The 17,412-nt window shown below is 40.4% G+C and overlaps 1 protein-coding gene across 2 annotated transcripts in view; it reads right to left on the bottom strand.

The window, feature by feature from the left end:
- Positions 1 to 6,297: 6,297 nt before the first annotated feature.
- The window catches only part of dock1.L (dedicator of cytokinesis 1 L homeolog), a 269,367-nt gene continuing 258,252 nt past the window's right edge, over positions 6,298 to 17,412 (bottom strand). For both annotated transcript variants that reach the window (XM_041568646.1, XM_018225171.2), the window contains exons 48-52: positions 15,402 to 15,547; positions 11,235 to 11,433; positions 8,694 to 8,850; positions 7,779 to 7,912; positions 6,298 to 7,186 (exon numbers count right to left, since the gene is read on the bottom strand). In XM_041568646.1, the coding sequence (XP_041424580.1) occupies positions 7,097 to 7,186; positions 7,779 to 7,912; positions 8,694 to 8,850; positions 11,235 to 11,433; positions 15,402 to 15,547 (726 nt within the window). In that variant the 3' untranslated portion in view covers positions 6,298 to 7,096. The remainder of the gene's footprint in view (positions 7,187 to 7,778; positions 7,913 to 8,693; positions 8,851 to 11,234; positions 11,434 to 15,401; positions 15,548 to 17,412) is intronic.

The following is a 17,412-nucleotide window of genomic DNA, read 5'->3' on the forward strand; positions in this document are numbered from 1 at the left end:
CTGTGTTGTCGAAAAAAAAAGGGTAAACAAGCCCGGGATGTAAGAGACGGAAGATAAAGAGAAACCGTCTACTCGCCGCGCATCAATAATTTGAGTTAGACAATAAATAAGAAATGAGTTTGGGGTCATGTGGTCTCTGCATTGCAGTTAATGCACCTACGATGTACAGGAGGTTTGTGTGGATTAATTACATAAGGAAAAAGCATCGTGGCACCATAGACCCATTTATGCCATTGAAATTCCCCCTTCATGAGTGTTAGCGGGGAGGTTTTAGGGTGGTGACACACGCGACAAATCGTCTCTTCTTTGGGCGACTAATCTCCTCTAATATAATGAACAGCACCTTTAATAGAATTAAAAAGCCTTTATTTAGACATGGCTCAGACCTAACAGAACGTTTCAAGCCATTCCCAGGCTTGAAACCTATTATCAATATATTAAGGACATTGAGACATTTTGGGGGTTATGTAATAAAAGGTACTAAGTTTGCCCAGGGGCAGTTACCTATAGCAACCAATCAGCAGGTAGAATTTAATGGCCACCTGTTTAAAGCTGGCCATAGATTTGAGATTTTTAAAAGATCAGATCCTCATTGCGAGACCACAATTTTCTCGGAACGATCGTACGAATTGACCATCAACTAAAAAGACCAATTTGCCAGGAAAACAAAGGGGAGCTGCCTGCTTGGCCCTGCAGACATAGATAGATTGCACTGGGACCGACAAAGATTTTTTGATCTGGCCGATCAATTTCCTGACAGATGTCGGCCAAAAAATCGTAAGATGTACGATCGTTCGAATCCCACTAACCGCACGATAATTTCAAAGGATTGGTCGGACTTCCCTAAAATCGGTCGTTCGGCAAGAAGAATCGTCGCGTCTATGGGGAGCTTAAAAGCAAACATCTTATTGGTTGCTATGGGTTACTGCTCCTGGGCAAACTTAGTGCCATTTATTACATATGGGGGCATGTGCCTTAAGCTACTTAAAATGCCTTACTATTTAAACCAGACAGGGATGGTTTGTCCATATTTTGCAATTTATTCAAGCTGAACAACTACGTCAGTCATGCCTGGTCTGCAATATATGGACAAACAATCCCTGTTTTGTTTAAAGGGGAGGACATTTTTGGCAGAAAAAACCTTAATGGCCTTAGCGTTTTGATTATGGTAAACAGAGTGTACTAAATAAATTATTTTACCCATTATGGTACTGGTTTGGGATCAATTATCCAGAAGTCTCCCTTAAGACTACATTTTATCCAAATAATTAAAATGTTTAAAAACGCCAGTTTCTCTGTAATAATAACAGTACTTTGACCTTGATCCTAACTAGGGATGGGCGAATTTGACCCGTTTAGTTTCGCCAAAAAATCGCTGCCAGCGAAATGTCGCGGACGCCCATTAAAGTCTATGGACGTCAAAAAAATTTTGTCGCGCGGCGAAATTGTTTTAACCCGCGTCTTTTTTTTTGATGCACGCGCCATACAAGTCAATGGGCATCATTTTTGCGGCGAAACAAGGCGAAAAAATTTGCCCATCCCTAATTCTAACCAATAAAAATCATCAAAACAACCCTATTGAGTTCATTTTTTGTTGAAATCATTTTATAGTAGAATTAAGGTTTGAACATCTATACGATCCCTTATTCAGAAAACCCTCAGGTCCCGATCATTCTGGATAAGAGGTGCCATACTTGTACCACATTTTCTATACGATTCTGAATGACAAGATATCATTAGCTCCTTTTCCATTTTGAACAATATTGAAGCATTATTCAATATTTCAAAAAATAAGAGAGTTCTTTGTGGAATAAACCAACTATAATATATTCACTCCAATTGGTCCAAGAAGCTACTGGCAGTTTTGTTTCCATATTGGATGAAGAAGGGGTCTGCTACTTTTGATGCTGCTCACACGAGATGCAATTAAATTCAAGAAAGTAAAAACAAATGAACCACAGCCCTTTATTAACCAAGAGCTTCATTTTAATATCTGCGTTGAATTCTATTTAATTTTTTAAGGTTTGACTTATTTCAGTTGGAAGACGATCCTCTTTTCTCAGGCTCATTCAACTGCATTCCAACTATTACTCTGTTGGATGGAGCACTAGAATATTGAATAATATTGAATTTGTAGGAAGCCTATTTCCTTACTTTTAGCTAAATACAGGTGTATCTGAAGAACCACTACTGGTCTTCCCCGTCCTACTGCACACGGTCCCTTAGCATGAGAGGACTATATATTATTGCAGTGGAGAGCAACGCAGTAGGGTCTAACTGGGACCTCAATCCCAACGGCTAGTGGTTGACTAAAGTACAAGTTGCTGGGATAGTTCTCTTCTATATAAGGGGGACAATTCCAATCCTGCTCATCAACTAACATATCAACTAACATATCTATATGTACAGTAAAGGAATTCATTACCCAGAAACCCAATATCCAAAAGGCTCAGAATTATGGGAAGGTTATCTCCCATCAACTTCATTTTAAATCAAACAATTCACATTTTTACAAAATGATTTCCCTTTCTCTCTGTAAAAATGAGACAGTGCCATGTACTTGCTTCAAACTAAGATATCTTTAAAGGAGAACTAAAGCTTAACTAAAGAAGTAGTAGCTAGAAATGTTGTACATGATGTTTTGGGCTTCTGTACCAGCCCAAGGCAACCACAGCCCTTTAGCAGTAAAGATCTGTGTCTCCAAAGATGCCCCAGTAGCTCCCCATCTTCTTTTCTGCTGATTCACTGCACATGCTTTATGCTGATGTCTGTTATTCGTCTTAGGGTCCAACTCACAATATAAAGTATATACAGAATAGAAATGTCACAATATAAGGCTGATTAGTAATTAATACAGATAATTACTACATGGCAGCACAGAAACCAGTGCAATTAGCATCAGAATTTAATAATCAGCCCTGTAGCATCAGCTTATATTACAGACCAACCTCATTTTCTGCTGGATAATTAGTGACGAGCCCTAAGCTTAGCTTCTCAACAGCTGCTCAGAGCCCACTGAGCATGTGAGTGTCACAGACACTTTCCAAGATGGTGACCCCCTGTGACAAGTTTGAAGTCCTGGATCATTGCTGCTATTGACAAGCTGAAACTTTAGGATAAGTTCATTATATAAAATATGGTATTTTTAACCATATTAATTTTTAGGGTTTAGTTCTCCCTTAATACTCATTGGTGGCAAACCAATCCTACTGGGTTTAAACAATGTTTTAGTAGACAAAGTATGGAGATCAAAATTACAGAAAGGTCCTGAGCATTCTGGATAACAGATCTCTTACCTGAACACATGTGCAGCTTGACATGGAGCATAAAAGGTTGATTTATGACGTATGTACAGGTTATAACAAAAAAAAAAAAAAGCATTCTTTCTTCTAACCATAGTTTTTTGTTGTTGTTGAGTCTTTAGTACCTGGATCAATTTGTTATGTAATCAGCCAATGTTCAACTGCAAATCCATTGATGAAATGATCCCAAAAAAGACCTTTTGTCTCAGTCGCACCTGGATGGCAATTCTACACCTCTATTGTGATGTGTGACCTCTGTTATTTTCTGGCTCCAATTCTCTACAAGATAATGCTTTTTTTTTATTGCCAGCTGATCCATTACTAACAGAAAACCAAAAGGTCAAATGGATTTACGATAAAGATCTTCAGGCAAGAATGTCATTTTCTTCAATTGGTTGAGTTGTGTGAGCTGAAGAGAGAATCATTCGTTTTCAATTAAAAAAATGCTGAAATGTAGACAAAAGCATATTAAAACGGATGTGTAATTACTGGCTGGAGTTTATAACCTGAGCACGTGTCTTGGCACAGGTAAGCCTGGTTTAGATTGCAACAAGACTTCTATTAGATTCCAAAAAAAATATGAATGAACAGTGAATAAAATGTTTCATTTGTACAAATCCTCAGCTACAACTTACTTTGAAACTGTAATTATATTGAATTGGAACAGGGGCGTAACTATAGAGGAAGCAGACCCTGCGGCTGCAGGGGGGCCCAGGAGGTATAGGGGCCCCATGAGGCCCTAATTCATGTACAATTTCAATAAATATTGGAGAAACAAGTCAACCTCTAAACATTTTGGGGGCCTGAAAAATAATTTGCTGTGGGGCCCAATAATATCTAGTTACGCCACTGCATTGGAATCTGTAGTGTTTGTTCTTAATGGGGGTACATAATCAGAATAACGTGTATTGGCACAGACCAGGCGCATGCACAACGAAATAAATTAGACTATTACACAGGACAGACAAGACCATACAAATGTGGAAAAACAATACTCTCCCCCAGTGCTTTAAGATGGGCACTTTGACTGGCACTTTCTGTAAACTGCCGGCTTTGCTGCTACCTTACTCCTCACAATCTGCTTGTTTCTTCCCATGGAAGGCGCCATGACAGTGCCGAAATGATTACCCATATATACATTTATTTATACCCCACTAACGTTTTAATCCCAGCTGGAATAATTTACTAGAAGCCTTTATGATTACATAAGCTCTTTAGAGCAGGTCCCTTTCTAACCTTGTAGCAATTAGAGGCTTATATTTATGTATGTAATCTGTATGTATCCACCCATTTATTGTACATCACTAAGGAGTATGTTGGCACTTTATAAATTCCTCTTAAATGATAAGTAAACCTTTAAAATAAGTGAATGTAAAATTGACGAGGGGGCTATTCTAGGCACTTTTGTAAAGTACATTCATTTATTTTGTTTTTATTCCAAGATATTAAGGGATACACGTAGGGGCAGATTTACATGTGATCGAATATCGAGGGTTAATTAACCCTCGATATTCAACTGCCGAATGTAAATCCTTCGACTTCAAAGTCGAAGGATTTACCACAAATAGTTCGAACGAAAAATTGTTCGATTACATCCTTCGAAACGAACGATTCGAAGGATTTTAATCAAACGATCGAACGATTTTTCTACGACCAAAAAAAAAATTTGAAACCCTATGGGGACCTTCCCCATAGGCTAACATTGAGCTTCGGTAGGTTTTAGGTGGCGAAGTAGGGGGTCGAAGTTTTTTTTTAACGAGACAGTACTTCGACTATCGAATGGTCGAATAGTCGATCGATTTTTAGTTCGAATCGTTCGATTTGAAGTCGTAGTCGAAGGTCGAAGTAGCCAATTCGATGGTCGAAGTGATGGCCAAAAAAAACATTAGAAATTCAAAGTTTTTTTTTATTCTATTCCTTCACTCGAGAAAAGTAAATGGGCCCCGTAATGTTAATATGAATTAGTTTTGTTACAACATTGCCACCTGCTGGTCAGTTTCCCACCAGTCTGGCCACCAAGTAGTCAAGGACGTTGTCAGGAGAAAGAAAGAGGCTGCTCTGATGTTTTTATGCTTTAGGAAAGATTTGAGAAAGGTTTCTAATTTTATTTAGCCCCATGGTTTTTATGCACCAAAACTTGCCTCCAAGCCTTGAATTGAAAAATAAGCACCTGCTTTGAGGCCACTGGGAGCAACATCCAAGGGGTTAGTGAATAACACATTGCTCATGAGCCACTGGTTGGGGATGATTGATATAGACAATCTAAATTCCCCCAAGTAAAGGAATTTACTTACCTGAAATCCTGGGCCGGTGCTTCCATCAGCAGAAAACTGCACCGGCCTGGGGTTATTCCAGCGAGTACCACGGAGCAATTGTCTTCCGGCTTCTTCTTTCTTCTCACAGCTGCGCATTAGAGTGAAAAGCTGAACTGTAACTAAAAAGCCTAACTCATTCTACTGCGCATGCGTCTACCCCGGGGAAATTTGAAGAAATGAGAAGCCGAAAATAGATCGTTCCTTGGTGCTCACTGGAATAACCCTGGGTCAGTTTTCTGCTGATTGGAGCACCGGCCCGGGATTTCAGGTAAATAAATACAATCACTTGGAGGTGCCTAACATTTGTGAAACGTCTTTCCTTCTCCTTTAAAATGAATGTAGTTGTACCAAAAACACTTTCTGGTTAAGTCTCATGAACCCCGGTTGAGGACAGAGACAAACGTTGCCTTTGCCCAACCCTACTAACCACCATACTAGTCAACCATGGGCACATGAGACAACAATTTTGTGTTCTGTTTCTGCAGCTGTTGTGTTACTGGGCTTCTGGTTTAATCTTGATTATTTGCACACAATAAATTGCTGCCATTTCTTGGTTCACCTATATACCAACCAGTCATAGTCTATGATATATAGCGCCATATTGTTTATCAAGCACAGAAGCATCAGAGGATATTCCAACAAAACACACATCTCATGTCGATATAGAGTCTTCTCACAGATTTGTCCTCATAATCTTAATTTATTTACTTTCTGCATTGCAAAATAATGTTGTTAAAGTTATCCTTTAACTTTGAACACTTGTTTTTATTTTCTTAGTCGGATATTTATAATGCAGTCTATGAGACATGTATAAAATCCCGCGCCAAGGGACGCAAACACGCAGCGGAACACTGCCTTCACCTGTTACCATGTAAAATAGTTCTGCGTGTGGTTATGGATGCGTCATTGACAGGTAATTGCTGAAAGGCTGATTAGATATGGGGTTTCAGTTGCTTATAGTCTTTATGAATGTAAGTAGATAAGGACACTTTCCTTGTAGATAAAATCAGGTATAATAAAAAAAAAATTAAAACAACCTAAAATTGAGAAAAAAAAGAAAAGAATTTCATATATACAAACTTCTGTACAAGGTGATGACTCGGCCTTAGTGAAGTCATCATAAGAAGACTTTGTCAATAAAGGTCTTAGTAAATATGGATATTGATTTATAACAGGAGCCCAGCGAGAGGCCCTCAAACTGCTGTAGAGCTACAGTTCCCAGGGGGGTGCACAACGACAGCAGCTGGAGGGCTCCAAGTTGGACACCCCTCATTGAGAACTCCTCTAGATAAATTAGTATCCACAGTTCAGTAGCTCGCAAATTCTCATGATCATTTGTTAAATCTAAATTATTTTTCATTATTGATGATTGCACACAAAAAAAAAAAAGAAGACACCGCAGGCCCCGCTGAGGTAATTTTTGCATCATTAGCCGAAGTAAATTTTACATTTGGCACGCGTATTGACACACAGCTACTGTTAGATTCCAAAATCCATGGTGGTCGGCTTTCTCGCTGTCTTTGGGGGAGGCGGTGGTGGCGTCTTGCTTGGCAGCGGAGGAGGAAGATGCTGAAAGAGAGAAAAACATTCTGTTCAGCAGCAGCAGGGGAGTCGGAGCGAGTAGACTGAAAGTAAACTTCAAGAGCACAAAACACTTTTGGCTGAAATTGTAATTTTTAATGAATATGAATTGCATCTTAGAAGCAAATACTTGGAAAAATATGGATTTTCATATCAGTCTCAGGAACTGAACCTCACAGATCAACCATCACCTCGTATTAGTAAACCCAAGAGAGGTCACCTACAAAGACCTCGGACAGGAAAGCAAAAGCACTTAGGGGTGCAATAGTGAGTCCCTTAGTGCTCAAGCAAAGAGCATCTCTGTCTCTAAGGTCTGAGCTCTACAACATAACATCCATCATAAGGTGCAGACTGCAGTGTCCTTAAAACCTGCCAGAGGGCAGGCAAACACAGGCATTGTATTTTTGGGGGCGGCTGCTATGATGGTCTAGATATTTTAGAGTTTTCTGCTGCAGGAAAAAAACATTCCCTGTGAAAATCCATTGTTCCATCAACGGGATTGGAAATGGAAGTGATGCGGAATTACATTATTACCACAAGCACAAATGGCACCTGGGTGAGATGATTGTGGGTGTCTTACCCTGTGAGGAGGGGGTGGTGGAGTTGAAGGGGTCATGGAATCCGTAAAATCCATGACATTGCCATAATCTGCCATGCTCCCTTTGATTGGAAGTGGAGGTGGGGTAGCCGCTGATTCACCATTCATTTCTGGCCCTAAAAAAGAACATGAAATCAAAGTTAAACCAACTTGTTTGCAGGCCCGGATATGTGGAAAGGCCACCTAGGGGATGCGCTGGATGCAATCATTTTATAAATTCCCCATGCACCAATTTCCTGGTCCAGATGATGCAAATTTGCACAAATAAAGGGGAGGGGACTGGGGTGATGAACGGCAGTGGGCCTAGGGGCACCCATTATGTAAATCCGGCCCTGCTTGTTTGGGTCACATTAAAGAACTCATCAAGCAGGGAAGCAATTCCTTCTGTTCAGAATACTCCACTAAAAAACCTTTCACAAATTCCACATAGTAGTTGCCTTGATTTCAATAGTATATAATAACTCGGCACACTGCCATCTTATGCTGTGATTATTATACAGTAAAATCTACATGGTCAGGACTTGCAAAGACTAAAAATTGCTATTAGGCTGCATACGGTTATGCAGAACAGAAATGTATATGAAGTAAGGGTTCCCTTTGCACTAGCCCAATCCCCAGGACTCATGGCCATGACATCTACTGCAGTCAAATCCTCCTGCCGGGACGTTTGTGACATAGTGGACTACAAAAAAGTCCAAGACAACAGGTCAGAATTAGACAGAAATTATGGAATCAAGTCCAGGGAACTAATGAAAATAAGTCATTTTTTAAAAATGGTGGGCACTGTCCTATGGCCATGATGGCAGAAGTGAACACTTTCTGATATGTCTGAAACCTTTATGTGTAATTAAATACAGCTGGAAAACGGCAAGTTGGAAATATTAAGAATAACTTTACCTGGTGGGAGACTAAACAGGGTCCTAACTCTTGGAGTGATGGGTGGTGGCTGGGTTTGTTGTGGAGTAGCTGGGCCTGGAGACACAGAAATCCGCCTTTCACCAGTAGCTAGGTTAAGAACTTGGCTCTTTGGTCTCTGAGGCCTTAGAGGGCTTATCTGTATTTGGAAAATAAAAAACAAAAATGCTTGAAAAAAATACTGCAATGGTGTTATCATAGTTTGCGCAAAGTTCACTCTATAATTATAGCACAGTGTCTGATAAACAGTTTGCAAAATTAGGACTGGCTTTGGGGGGCTAGACTGAAAGTCAACTACAGCTAGACTTGTAGTGTAAATGCATTTGCTGCTCTAGATATACCTAGAACCTTAGGAGATATCTAGTACGTTTTCATGCAATTGCAACCAATGATCAAAACCAAGATGTCACAGTGTCATGGTATTCCGGTAATGATACAATCAAGTTGTATGGCATAAAGGATCAACAAATAGAGGGAATGATGGAACGTGTAGTCTACAGGTAGGTTGTTCAACTGGAGACCAACAGGTTGGATGTGACCTTCAAGGTATTTTACAGCCAACTTCCTCAGACTGCTGTGTATAATATGGTCAATTAATATGTAATATGTCAACTAACTGACCCGGAACATGGAAAGAGTGTTCATTGTTACATCATAGAAGGGACTTCTTTAGTCTCATGCTAAAGCTGGCCATACACGGGCTGATAAAATGAAGAAGTTAGCAGTTTATCGATCCATAAATAGGGCCAGTCGACGGGTCAGTCCTGGTTGAAAATCAGCAAAATAGCCATAGGACAGGTTTGATTTTGCAGACGGGAAGAGGACCACTTTGGTGCGTTGATGCAGTCTTCTCAGAAACAGCCTTGATCTTATGATCTTATCTTGGTCTGAGGGCCAAGTGATCGGATCAGCCTGATATTGCCTGCCATAAGGTGGGAATATCAGGGAAAGAGATGCTCGACCTGGTGTATGGCCAGATTAAGGCCAATGTCACATGTAGGTTTCAGAGATGTGCTGAAAACAGTGCTGTTTCTTACTGACTTCAATAGATGAATGACTAAATGACTTCAATACATACAGAATGACATTGGTGCTAGTGTATTTTTTTGCCCCCCCCTCGAAAAAAAACCCCCACCACCATTACCAGGGGCAGCATGGCCTGTTTTGCATGTTTCTCATCTATGAAATTGCCCCATGTGAACTCCCAATGCAAAAATTCCTTTTTAGTAAAGAATCGGACTTTTGAAAGAATATGTTTGTGAATATAGGAGGTGGGGCGTGAGGTATCGTGATTGTAATCCTATGTAGAATATCTCTCGCATAGTGGGAAGCTTGTAAATAATAAAAATGTTGATCACAGAGGGAGGGGTGTTTTGCTGAGGCTTCTGAAAATGTCATTACAGCCAACTCACTGGTGAGTATTTCACTAATGCAATAGATGCCCTCTTTATGCCATTTAGTGAAGATATTTGTTAGTTTTCAGGGGAAAAAAGCGCACAAAATCAGAGTTTTCAGGTGGAAAAATCCCCATTTTTGGGAAAATCTAATAATTAATAAGCGGAAGAAACTCATGCGGATGTCATTGAGTTTTTGGCAGAACATATTAAGATAAATTTGGACCAACAGGTCATGTTGATCGTTTTTTGCTAATAGTTCTGCTTTTGTAAGTAATTGTTATTGGAAGTTCCTAAACCTGACTGTTTTGTCAACCTGACTGTCCCTTCTTAACCCGTCAGAGCTTCTTATACTAACGGACTCCTGCTGCACAAATATGGCCGCCCCCTCATAGAGGAACATGGGGGTAAGAAAGGTAATTTAAAAGTCTCAGGCTTTTATGGGAACATTATAACAAGCATTGAAAGACAAGGTTATGATAGATTAAAAAGGTTATTTTCTGTTGTCTGTATCTCTTTAATGGGCAATGGGGTAAATATATATATATATATATATATATATATATATATATATATATATATATATATATATATATATATATATATATATATATATAGTTTTGGGAAGCTGTATAAAATTTTTAGGTAATTGTAGAAAGACAATTTAGACCTCTTGATATATTCGCCCCTAGCAAAATCCCATACAAATCAATCGAGAGCTGTGACCCCTCAGGTTAACTCTATTTTCACCCTTTGATACATATGCCCCTTGTTCTCACTTTCCATGAGAGATCAGCTAAAGCAATCCCTCTACATAATGGAGAAAAAAAAAGAAATCTATAGCTCTTGTCAGAGGTCAAGTCTTACTAACTAAAGATTAATATTTCTACTTTACAAATTGCTGCGCAGATTTACCTTTATATCAGAATTTACTGAAAAATCCTGCTGTCCCTTATGAACCCATCCCGAATCCTTGGTTAGAGAAGCTTCCCGGCCAGTGCAAGACATTCCCAGTGCTCACACATATCTTTTCATTTATCTGGATATCAATGGATCAATGAAATGATATAGAGTAGCAGGGCATTCAGTTTCAGCTACGGATACCCACACGCCCCGTTAACAGAATTACCGTTTCTGACAGAATAACGGCTTCAGATTGCGGCAGAGGAATTTCAGCAGCTTTAAATTCTTTATCGAACATCTCTTGGTGCTTGCTGTTCCTTTTCTCCTTCTTTTTCTCCTTCTTCTCCTTATCAAGATCATCTCGGTCCAATTTATCTTGGGAGCGAGAATGCATTTTCTTTGGCAAAAGTGGTTCCAGAACAAACCTGGAAGAATTGGAATATAACTGTGAAACATCCATTCAGTGCTGACACATGAAATATTCTGTCTGCAGACTCTACACTGCCCTAACCATGAAGAATGCTTTTTCAGGGGAACAGATGGAACATTCTGCAGAACAGCCACCATTTTGTTTTATTTTTTATTTTATATATCTGTCTGTAAAATATATCTGTATAAATGATGCTTAACACTGGCCATACAATGAACCATACATAATATGACTTAGGAGCACAAATTGCCAGCTTTATTATACACAAGAGCCACAAAAGTATAATAAATTCTTATAAAGGGCGCTTAGACATCAGTTATAATCAGCACCAGGCCTTGGGTTGAGAGCACCGGACAAGTGTCTGCCTTGACAGCGACCCCCTCCCCCCGTATGAATATACACAAACTACCCACACCCCTGTGAGAGTCGCACACAGAGACCTGGAGATTCCTGGCCAAAACCAGAGGAAGGCAAAGAGCAGAGGTACCTGCCGGCCTCCTCGATCCATCACTGCACCCTAGACATGGGCTTCTTCTGCCTAAAAGTCACGCTTGGACTGGGGGGCCCTGGGCTGCTGCTTTAGGAAACTTCACTCCCCCCCCCCATGTAGCTTTTTTCCCTCTAATGACCAGGGGCAGGGAGGGAGGTTGTGGCAGCGGCAATAAGGGGGCACTGGGTTTTTTCACTGTGTCCTGCCGGCCCCGTCTGATCCTTATCATTTACAATGGGAGTATATAACTTGTCCCTTCCTTCACCCCCCCAGCCTTAAACCCCTTCCCCCGCTTACCTTTTTTCCTCCTCACGACCATGGCCAGGGAGTGAGGTCAGGGGCAGAGGCAATAGCAGGTCTGGCCCGGCGGAACCACAGGGTTTTTTCCCCGATGTCCCGCCGGCTCAGTCTGATCCTTATAATTTACAATAAGGGGGTATGTTTCTTGCCTCAGCCTTCACACACACCCCACCCCCAGCCTTAAAACCCCTTCCCTGCGAACCTTATTTCCTTACATAGTTAAATTGAGTTGAAAAAGGACAAAGTCCATCAGTTCAACCCCTTTAAATGAAAACCCAGCATCCATACACACATCCCTCCCTACCCTCACATAAATTATATATACCCATATCTGTACTAATTATAGAATTACAATAGTGTCCGGTGTCCCTCCGGCCCAGTCTGATCCTTATAATTTACAACAGGGGGTATATTGCTCGTTATACACAGCAGGCCGTACTCCGTTACAGACACACAGACCCATGTCATATAAACAGCAAAACCCACAAAAAAGGTGAGGATCACACTCTCAGAAAAAAGTTCATTTATTTTACATAAAGGTTACAAAAAATAAATGGTACAAAAAAATAAATCAGACAATGGCGCCAAATAGTGGCCCTATGCGTTTCGACCAACAGCGTCATCATGAAGGGCAAAACAAAATAAAAAAGAAGAAAAAGAAAAGAAAAAAAAAGGCCTGGGTACCATTTATTTTTTGTAACCTTTATGTAAAATTAATGAACTCTTTTTCAGAGAGTGCGATCCTCATCTTTTTTGCAGATATTATGTTGTGGTAACTCCATTGGGGAGTGCCTGTAGGACTGCACTTTATTGTGACTGAGTGTGCTCCTTTTGAACCATTTGTACCTGTATTATATTAAGAGCAAAACACTTACTGGATATGACCGTCTCCATATTTTTTTTAATTGTGCCCATCAGCTCGAATGTGTTAACCAATACATGACAACCCATCCTATTGCATTAGGGGAATCTCTTTATGTTTAAATTACGGAGCTTTCCTGGTTTCCATCCTGTATCTAAGGGCTGAGCGCAGCAAAGACAAATCCGCAGCCCTGCCACTGCCAGTTGGTTCTGTGCCACTGTTGATCCGTAAAAAAATCCTGTCTGCTGATTTCATCCAAACTGACTATCACCGGGAGACATGCCAAACATGCAAATTGCAGGAGCCAGACTAAACAGCCTAAACATGGTACAACATCCGCTTTTTAACCTTAATCAACTATCTTATCGGGGTTGGATCAGACGGGGATTAATGCATTTTGCCTGCAGAACGGTGACAAGCAGCTGGGCTAAATATTTTGAGCTTCTTAAATCAAGCCCCCCGGGGCAGAGATTGCCTTATAAACGGTAACATTTTTGTTCACTTGATGCTCCTTTTTCGAGCAGCAGAAATGCAGTTTTTTAGGAATGCTTTTCTGGAGTGTATCGAATAACCTAGCAAAGGCCTGAAAATCAGACGCAAAGAGAACAGTGACATGCTGGAGACGTGGGCTATAATTTGGGAGCTGCTGAAGTATTGTGAGCGGCCAATCAGCCTTAAAAGGGCACAGATGTATTGCAGTTTATTTATCTCTCAAAGTGAAAATTGAAAGTTCATTGCTGTTGTTCAGGCACAAGCAGGGAAATGCAAAGGGCACTGGTTCTGAGGTGATAACTGAAATATTCTTAAAATGAAATTAAATACAGGTATGGGACCTGTTACCCAGAATGCTCCGGATCTGGGGGCTTTCCAAATAAGGGATCTTCCTGAAATGTAGCTCTCCATACCATGTCTGCTCAAAAATTATTTAAACATTAAATAATCCCAATAGGCTGGTTTTGCCTCCAATAAGTATAAATTAGTTGGAAACAAGTACAAGGTGCTGTTTTAATATTACAGAGAAAAGGGAAATCAATTTTTAAGAAATTTAATTATTTGATGAAAATGGAGTAGCAGGCATGTGACCGGTTATCCAGAATGCTCGGGACCGGGGGTTTTCCGGATAAGGGATGTTTCCGTAATATGGATCTCCATACCTTAAGTCTACTAGAGAATCATGTAAAAATAATAGACTGGTTTTACTTCTAATACGGATTAATTATATCTTAGTTTGGATCAAGAAGCTACTGTTTTATTATTACAGAGAAAAAGGAAATCATTTTAAAAATGTTTTCTTTGATTATGACAATGGGAGACAGTCTTTCCGTCATTTGGATCTTCATGCCTAAGGGCAGAGACACACATGGAGATTCTTTGGGCGACTAATCTCCTCGAACTGCCTTCCCGGGGCAAGAATGTAAGTCGCCGGTGGGATGGCACTTGGAGCAAGCTTCGTTTTCCGAAGTCGGCAGAAGTTTCCTCGTGAGGCAACTTTGGAAAACAAATAGCTTGTGTGCCATCCCACCGGCGACTTACATTCTAAGGCAGGCAGTTGCAAAAGGAAGGCAGTTCAAAGAGATTAGTCGTCCGAAGAAGAGGGGATTTGTCTCCCCCAAATAGCATTGTGTGCCTCTACCCTTAAATCTACTAGAAAATCATGTAAACATTAAATAAACCCAATGGGATTGTTTTGCTTCCAATAAGGATTAATTATATATTAGCTGGTATAAAGTACAAGCTACTGTTTTATTATTACAGAGAAAAAGGAATTGATTTTAAAAATGTTTCAGTTATTTGACGATCTTTCCATAATTCAGAGGTTTCTGGATTACGGGTTTACGGATAACAGATCCTATACCTGTACTGGGTTTTCTGGATAACGGATTCCATCTTGCACACATGTAAGTTTTCTGCATGTACAATACAGCCATGTTGTGTGTCCGAAAGTATTGGTGCCAAAGCTCCTTGGCCCAGCTCTGCAATTTGTTCATAGATGCCAATGGCGTACCTACCTCTGCATCAGGAACCCCTGCCCATACCATGACCCCACTCCCCCAGCACTTTGCACCACCCGCTTGAATTTAGGTAGGAAAATAGATGGGGAGAGGGGTTGCCAAGTGGGGCATGCGGCTGGGTATTAATTGACCCAGTAGTAGAGAAAGCAGAACCCCCTTTCCTGACCCCACTGTCCAGGCCCCACTGCAACTGCAGGGTTGGTTTCCTTTATAGTTATGCCACTGATAAATATGCAGGTTTACAAATGTTTCTCATGAATACAATGGGACGTTAGAGCACCTGATATAAAATGTCTTACCCATCTGAGCCAGGCCTTGATGGTGTACTGTCAGAAGACACTGAAGACACGGAGGCCACAGACAAAGGTCTTGATGATGATGGCATTGTAAATGAACGGACCATAGATCTTGGCCGATTCCCATGCCTCTCGTCAAGGTTTGAAGACTAAAGTGAAGAAAACAAAACAGACAGATTACAGTTATTTTTTTTTTTTTTTAACAGGTTTCATTTTTACTGAGTTTCAAAAAACATGTGGGGTACAGAAGGGGGGAAGAGGGAGTACAGCAGCATCATATTGGTGTTTTTACAATTAAAGGTCATACATTACATCTGTATAAGTCATTACCTAAGTGTACGTTGCACCATGTTCCCCAAGCTTTTTGAAATTTAATTGGGCACCCCCTTGCTTCATACGTAAGTTTCATTAATGGAAGCATTGGGGAAATTCAATGGGGGCACTGGGGAAATCCAAAGCATTAATTAGAATTTTTTTTAGCATAGAACAGTGTTCCCCAACCAGTAGCTCGTGAGCAACATGTTGCTCTCCAACCCTTTGGATGTTGCTCTCACTGTCCTCAAAGCAGGTGCTTATTTTTGAATTCCAGGCTTGGAAGCAAGTTTCAATTGCATTAAAACTAAGTATAGTGCCAAGTAGAGCCTCTTGTAGGCTGCCAGTCCACATAGGGACTACCAAATAACCAATCACAGGCCTTATTTGGCATCCTCAGGAACAATTTTAATGCTTGTGTTGCTCCCCAACTCTTTTTACATTTGAATGTGGCTCACGGGTAAAAAAGGTTGGGGACCCCTGGCATAGAACATCAGGGATTTCACCGTCAGCCTAGTGTGGTGTGCAGGGATATCATCATCCCCAAGGGGCAGATTTTGGGTGTGAACATGTTCAGTAACTCCAGGGTCTCAGCTATAGATGTACTGTTATTCTTTTACTGTTGTTCTCATGTTCAGGATGGCATTCCACCTTTATTATGAATATAATATAAACTTTTTATTTTTAAAATTATTTTCATTAATTATAACTTTAAAGTAAAGTCGTTTACCACTTGGGGGTGCCAAATGTTAGGCACCCCTAAGTGAATATATTTACTTACCTGAAACCACGGGCAAGTGCTCCTATCAGCAGAAAACTGCACTGGCCCAGGGTTATACCAGTGAGCACCACGGAACGCATCTCTTCTGGCTTCTTCTTTCTTCAAATTTGCCAGGGGAAAAGCATGCGCAGTAGAATGGAAAAGCCGACTTTTTAGTTAAAGTTCAGCTTTTCACTCTAATGCACATGCGCAGCCACGAGAAGAAAGAAGAAGCCGCAAGAGGATCGCTCTGTGGTGCTCGTTGGTATAACCTGGGGCTGGTGCAGTTTTCTGCTGATAGGAGCACCGGCCCAGGGTTTCAGGTAAGTAAATACATTCACTTGGGGGTGCCTAACATTTGGCACCTCCAAGTGGTAAACGACTTTCCTTCTCCTTTAAAACAAGCCTGTTATTTGGCAGAATATCAATCGCAGATTTCACAAAATTTGATTGTATAGTAGTAAAGTACAATAGTCATACTAATAATACCATTGAACCTTAACATACAAATTGAATCCAATTTTTCTCTGCTTGGCCTTGTATCAATGAGATTGAATATTGGAAACAACTTAACCAACAATGTTAAATAATGTTATATATATTCAGTTTGTGTGACCGATCGATTAAAAAAACGTTGATTTAAAAAAAAAAATTCTTAAAAATTAAAGCAATGCTGAGTATATCTCTGAAAGCTTTGAGTTATAAAGAAACTCTAAATTAAAATGTGGAAAATGTGTTGGCTGCACACAGCTGAATTAAACATACCCTGCTATTAAAAGATGCATACTACTCATGTACTATGGCAACTTCTGACTAATTTATGTATGCTAAGCAGGCGTGAGAAGGAGCACTCCATCCTAGCAACAGCCCTAGGTGAGAGATGAAAAGGAAATGGAAAGACGAGATGAAAGCAGACAGGGGCGAAAGTAATTCTTGGGTAGA

The sequence above is a fragment of the Xenopus laevis genome, chromosome 7L, assembly GCF_017654675.1.
Source record: "Xenopus laevis strain J_2021 chromosome 7L, Xenopus_laevis_v10.1, whole genome shotgun sequence".
NCBI lineage: Eukaryota > Metazoa > Chordata > Amphibia > Anura > Pipidae > Xenopus > Xenopus laevis.